Source organism: Fulmarus glacialis, unplaced genomic scaffold (genome assembly GCF_000690835.1).
Source record: "Fulmarus glacialis isolate BGI_N327 unplaced genomic scaffold, ASM69083v1 scaffold7091, whole genome shotgun sequence".
Taxonomy (NCBI): Eukaryota; Metazoa; Chordata; class Aves; order Procellariiformes; family Procellariidae; genus Fulmarus; species Fulmarus glacialis.
The window spans coordinates 7,314-14,244 of NW_009192066.1; the positions used below are offsets into that span (position 1 = coordinate 7,314).

General features: G+C 35.9%; 1 protein-coding gene across 1 annotated transcript in view; it reads right to left on the bottom strand.

Annotated features, from left to right (window-relative positions):
• LOC104083434 (reversion-inducing cysteine-rich protein with Kazal motifs) overlaps positions 1–6,713 on the bottom strand; it is a gene marked incomplete at its 3' end in the record, with an annotated part of 13,315 nt that extends 6,602 nt beyond the window's left edge. Inside the window, exon 1 of the mRNA XM_009586917.1 lies at positions 6,702–6,713. Coding sequence (XP_009585212.1) covers positions 6,702–6,713 — 12 coding nt within the window. The remainder of the gene's footprint in view (positions 1–6,701) is intronic.
• Between the last annotated feature and the right edge of the window lie 218 nt (positions 6,714–6,931).

A 6,931-nucleotide genomic window follows, 5' to 3' on the forward strand; every position in this document is an offset into this window, starting at 1 on the left:
AAAACAACCCTATTCTTCCTCACACTGAAAAAGCACATTTCTTCTTAAAAAAGATACCGCATATATGCTTTCCAGAACTCCATGAAAACATGATGTCATGAGGTTGAAATTCCAAAATGTAGTTGCCAATTACCAAAGACTTAAAAATTATATGATTGTGAAAAAGAAATTTGAACTCCCTCCACACCTGACCTCCACACTTGTCAGAACAGCAGATTAGAAAAAGTGATCAAATACATTAACGTAGTGACAAAACACAATTCCCATCTTCATAAAGTTCCTGATCTCCTTCATTTCCCCTATCCCTATCATTAAAGAAATTTGTATTTTACACAGCATCTAGAGAAGATAACAGAAACACCGTCATACTGATCCACAAACATATTGTGGGATTATAATCTTGCTTCAGTACAGCAAAATATCAGATGTGCTACTACCTCTACATAAAAAGAGACCTCAAAATGCAGACCTAACTTAAGCTCAGTAGTTCACTAGATTTCTTCATCTATGTTAGTTACTAATATTTACTGCATTGCAGAGAAGTGGGTATCCCCAAAAATCTTTGGATATTTTTGTGAAAAATTGTACTGCTGTAAACAGATGGAAGTGTTACATTTTTAAAGTGAAGAAAATATAAACATTTTAGGAATCATCTTCATGTTTTTATTTTTCTTTTTGTCTTAAGAGTTTGTTCAGGGTGCAGGAGTTTGTTTTCCAATTCATATTCTCTGCTTGCTTTCTTCTCAGAGATCACTTGAGTCAATCTGTTTTGGCAGCATCCTTATTTCCCCCCCTTATAGTCTAGGTAGGATTACAGAGAAAAGCAAAGTAAACATCAAAGCGATCAAATCTCCCAGTGACTAACTCATAAAAATACCAGTAACTACAACACCTGAATGCTGAGGATTTCCTCTCAAGCAGCTTGCTCGCGTTCAGTTATGCAGAACAGGGAAGGGTAAATATAGAACGTATCTCTGTGCACAGGAGCGGCACAAACAGGCAGTTTTATCTCTACTAGACAGCTTCAGTATATAACCCACACTTTCTGCACCCTTTCCCTTACCTACTCACCTTCAGAGATATCTTAAATCCTGACACAAGAATCAGTAAATATTATAGAGTCCCAACTTTTATTTTGTTGAAGTGCTACTCATTAAGGACATGTATTCCACTAGAGATCCAGAGAATTCTATAACCCCACTTTCCCTTTTTTAAAGTTTTTTTTCCTCATTAAAGTTCTGTAAGTACCAAGTAAAAACATGATTCTTTTTAAAATGTTCTTAATTTCATAGCTATCTTCCTCCTCTTTTCTGTTGTTCATTTAAGAGTAAGCACTTCAGAACACAGATTGGCTCTCTATGCACGAATCAACATTCAAATGAATTAGCATTCAGCTCTGATGAAAATCTGAAGAGCCGAAGGAATTATTTACTGTGCCAAAAGATGGAAGACTCACATTTTAACTTAGATTTGAAAAGCCACATGCCTTGATGTTTCAGCTTGTATCATGCCATTAATGATTTTATTTTATGCTGTAATTTAAATCACAAGTTCCAACTTGCCAATTACTCTTTATGCCATGTAAATCATAGTGCCACAATCCCGTTTTCTACAGTCTCACAATTATATCATCTTTTGGATAATATATTTTTGGATAGTGAAATATGTTAACAGTCAAATGCAAGATTTTAAAGAGGACAGTTCCACTACTGTAGTGAGCAGCATTACTTTCTTCTATTTACAGTAAGAAATTAATTTAAACCATGGGTAAACCATGGCAGATGTGGCACTGAAATAATGACCCTAAGAGAATAAACACAAATCTAACTTGAAAATGTAAGTTAGTTTTACATGAACACCAGCTACTTACAATTTTCGTGATCATGAATAAAAGCATAGGTCTACTGAGAACACCCCACACAAAAATTCAAAAGTCTGCCTTACATAAAACAATGCCCAAAACCTCACAAACAATTCAGACATTTTATTTTCATTCTTCTAATATCCTCTACCAAATTTTAGATCTTTTCTACCAAGAGCACAGATACTGCATAATTTCTCGGAGACTGAGAATGAATTTGCAGCAACATTCCTCTTCCCAGAAGCAAGTTTTCATCTGATTCATTTCGGATTTTCCCTTTTTACTACCCACAAAGCAAATCCTGTCACCCATTCATCTGTGTAACACAGATGAGGGTCAAGAGAACTCATGGAAACAGAACATGTAGACAAAGTCACCATCCTACATCTGTAAAGAACAGATTTATATTGTTGCGTAAAGGCTCATGTCATTTTTATAGCACCGTACATCCTTCTCTATGGATGCCAGACAATGGTCATCAGAAAGTCACTGTTTCAATGTGGCCACCTGGTTTCTTTGGGACCTTCTGTGTATGAAAAAAGAAACAACTGTCAGATAGGAATTGCCACGCACAACATCACTCTGACCCAAAACTGACTGTCTTCAGAACCTGCTGAAATTAAGACTTCTCCAGACCCACCCTGTACCAAGCACTGAAACGTAGCATACTAACCAGCCAGGTAGAAAGCAACATTGTAACTTTATTAATTAATGCACTGGGACAATAGGGGCTCCTGAAAAGTCTGAAGTCTGTCTGTCATGCTTACACCTAACTACTTGACCATACTGTTAGCACAAACAATACTTAGAATCATGATGTAATGCTGCTAGAAACTCAGCTAAAAATTGTCATGTTATTTAAAAGTTGAATGTTACAAAAAAGTTATTGAAAAGCAGTTCAGGGATAATAGTGTCACTGGCCCTGTTAGCTCAGATTGCAGTTTATAACTACACACAAAATAGAGAAGAATGTTGAGAAGATTATGGTGTCTACCAACGTTCCTCCTCTAAAGAAGGGCTCAAGTTGAGACAAAATTATCTTCTTATAGCAGTTTTACACACCAATTTTATACAGGCAGGATGCCCTAACCAGACATTAAATCTTCTTCTTCCTGTACTTTGAAACTATAGTTCCACAGACTGCTGAATCAGTATTATAATGCTGGTATTTCTGTTAATAGGAGGTGCTCTTACTTCTCTTTTCCACCTTGTTTTCAACTCTTGTCTCCCTGTTCTCAGTTGTATAGTCTTGTGTATGCCTTTACAACAGCTCTCGCACTAATTGTCTTCTCATGACCTGATTTTGCTCAGTAAACCTGCTGAAAACCCCTTTTTCTCATCTCCTAGGAATTTAAATCAGTGATTTCAACAGGTATAATACTAAGTTAGAATAGAATAGAATAGAATCATCCTTTAGATGGCCAGATGCCAGAGACAGAGTAAGGTAAGGAGAAGCGTATTTGTATGGCTAGCAGTGGGAGGGAATGCATGTGGAAAAAGGGCTGTTGCAGGAAGGAACAGGAAAAACTTCAGCTGTGTTGAGTTGTTAAAGCAACCCACCATATTTCATGAAACTGTAGTGCTTGTAGCCACCACACAATACAGTGCTAGTTAGGGTGCTGACTTTGCTCTTTGTGTAGATCTGGATAATTGTTCAGTTTCCTAGAAAGTACAGGTACACATGTAGGGAGTGCAGCTATACAGACACGAGAGAATCTTAAAAAAAAAAAAATTAGTGTGTAGTCACCTGCTCATAAATAAAGCTGATAACAGCATTAGATAGTCCGTCTGATTCGAATTACTAACCATAACTTCATTACAGAACACAGGGTAATGCCCATCTTTAGTAAAGTAGCACTCATATTCAAGAAATCAGCAGCTTTTCTGCCCACTCAAGCTTCCCTCTGAATCTGCTAGTGAACTGTCAGAAAAGAAAGACAGAGGAAACAAAGCAAAAGATAAAACAGAGATATAGGTAAGGAAAAACAAAACAAAACCAAACCCCACAAAAAACCAAAAGAGCAGAAAAGGATGTTCTCTTTAAAGGAAGAACTAAGTCATCAAGATCTGGGAAAATGAGGATAAAAAGGCAATACTGTGTACACGCACAGAGTCTGATACTCCATTTTCAACTTGTGAATAAAATATTAAGTGAACAAAGATGGCGATATTGAAATTTACAAAACACAAACATAATGATTTGTTTTACTTGTGCATTAATCTCATCTTTCAGACTTCTCTTTTTTTAAAACCAAATGTTGCTGAAACTGGCGATTAAAGCCAGCGAGACTATAAGCAGAAGGAATGGAAAGTGGCAGGCAACACAATCGTGTATGCCTTAAAGAAAACAGTCTCAAAGATCTTTTGGTGTTATGGAAATTGAAAAAGGCAATTGAAGTTTATCCACTAGAGAACATTATCCAGTCTTCCTCACCAGAAGCTCCTTGAAGAAAGATTTTAGCCAGTACTGCAGGACCTAACTGGTTTCGCTCTTTTTGGAGCTCATCAGCTGCAGGTAACGGCTCAAAAAACAAAATGCATGCACACAAACACAAACAGAGCAGAACATTTTGCTAAAGGAAGAAGTCTTCTGCATTGTAAGGCATGCTTTTATAATATAAGCGCATTTTTTCTAAATGGTTGCCTCTTGTGTATCGAATGAAAAGTGACAACGAAGTGTTCTTTCACACCAGAAATTAAGAGTATTTTGCTAAAAATCAAATATTATTTTCCTCCCTAAAAATTATCATGGTATCTGTATTCTGCTAACTCTGGCAGAAAAATATGTTTAGTACTGCTGTCTTGGGCAACCTAACCATGTTAAATATTTGAATATAGATCTTATCCAATTAAGGCCATCTTAATTTAGAAGTATGACCTACAGTTAACAAATACACTAGGCAACAAAATGCTTCACTCTATGAGAACAGCAATGAAAGTCCTGTTAATCTCTCCTTGACTTCATTTAATCTTCAAATTTATCAAAAGTCAGAAGGTAACATACTAAGGTTTAGTGGAGTCACCTGAAGTTTCAAATGATGGTGCACATCTGTTAAGAACTTAAAAAATTTGCAGTAATTAACAAGTAAGGCCAAGATTTTCCTCAATTATGTAAACCAGTAAAGAAGTGAGAACACATGCACAGTAAGATAGAACAAAATCACTGGAACTTAAATTTTGGCAAGATCACTCAGTGTTCTATCAACCTTCTTTGAACAGTAGAGAATAGAGACAAAAAGCACTAGGAGGTAAGATGACAATAGTATTTAGCTACAATGTGTAGTATATGGTCAGAGTCCACCCTGAATTTGTTAAGCAGTCTGACTTCCAGAGGCCACACACAGCCATGTGACTTAGGAGTTCATTAAAACTGTTTTGGAACCTTTTCCTAAACAAAGTCCTAAAGAGCTCCTTAAGTTATAATCTATTGTCTCCGAGTAATCTGCACAAATAGTTAGATAAGAGCTAAAAACTGCTGACTGCATTTTTCAGAAGGGGTAATTAGTAGCCAGCGTTCACTAAAACCTCAGAATAAAGCAGGATCATATGACCCTAGAAGATAAAACAAGCCAATACTGTAGTAGAGTGAATACTTTTCTGAATCCCTACTACAGCACTTGAAGCTGGAGGCAACTGCATTTGAAATTTCTGTATTTAAAAACTGTAAGAAAACAAAGTCAGATTAAGCTAAACAGTGCTCAAATCCGTGAGAGCAAAAATACCTTTAAACAGCCCATGGACATCAAAAGTGTTTACTACTGTGCATCAAAAATAGTTTTAAGAGCAGAAGCTAAATAACTGGCAACATTTCCAATTATATTTCGACTGCATGGCAGATGTTAATCGTGCTCAACTGCAGCAAAGCTCTCATAATGCCAATTAACTAGAGAAGTTTGAATGTCTTATTTAGTACACATGAAATAGGAACTGGAGTTCTTAATGTGCAGAGAGGTGAATTCACAGTATGCAACGTAGAGACTCGAGCTGCAATCTAATAGAAATTTCAGTACTACCCTTTCCATGCACAGAAGAAAGAAAAGTGATCTTAAATGCAATAATAAAGCCTTTACATCTTATTTCAAGCTTTATAAACTATTTTCAGTTATTCTTCCAAGCATGTATTCCACACAGTCTTTTGAAAAAATGAACCTCAACTTTACACAAAACTTTTAAAAATAGGAAAATCAGAAAATCCTACATACAATCCATACAGTCTCCACTTCTTTTTTCTTCTTTGACTATTACCTACCTTCTTTTTAGAGGAAGATGCACAGGATAGCAGAAAGCTGGAAGAAGCAGTGAAAGATAAAAGAGTTGAGATGCATAGAACTAGAGAAAAAATGAAGATGACAAAATGAGTATCTGAGAAGCAGAAGATGGGAAAAAGGACTACCACTATAAAATCTTTCAAAAGAAGGCAAATAAAGTACATTTCAGTAACAAAAATACTCAGCAAGCCATGTTAATTTTTTTAATTTCTGTATGCAGTGCTACTTGAAAATAAAAAAATGTTTAATAGGACATGCAATCTTCAATGCACTGATCAAAAATGAATAGCTTATTACAACATGATTTCTTTCTAAAATGTGTAAAATCTCCAAATTAGAAGAATCACAAGCTTCATAAATATTTACAGTAAAAGTAATCCAGAAACATATAAACAGCAGAAAAAGCACCTTCAAATAATCTTGTGAAAAGCTAGCACGTCAATGCTAAAGTGATTCCGCTACTGTACAACCTGAAACTCCACTTAGCAACTTCAAACTTTGTGACACCTGCTGCTTGGAGTCTACATTTTTTTCACTGCTCTGAACCCTATGCCCTACCCTTGAAGACTTACCTCTTTCTTCATGTTCACCAACTTAGAGGGAAGCTGAAGGGTAACTCATGAACTTGCTTCCCTAATCTCAACAGATTACAGAAAAGTACTATGCAATTCAGTCAAGTATTGTGAGAAGCTTGTGAAAATCCTCAGGAAATCCTTATGTGAGTATGTAAGTAAGCTATGAAAGTTGGTAAGCTATGAGAGTGTTTACAAAAAGGGAATTATACTTTTATATTCTTAATTCA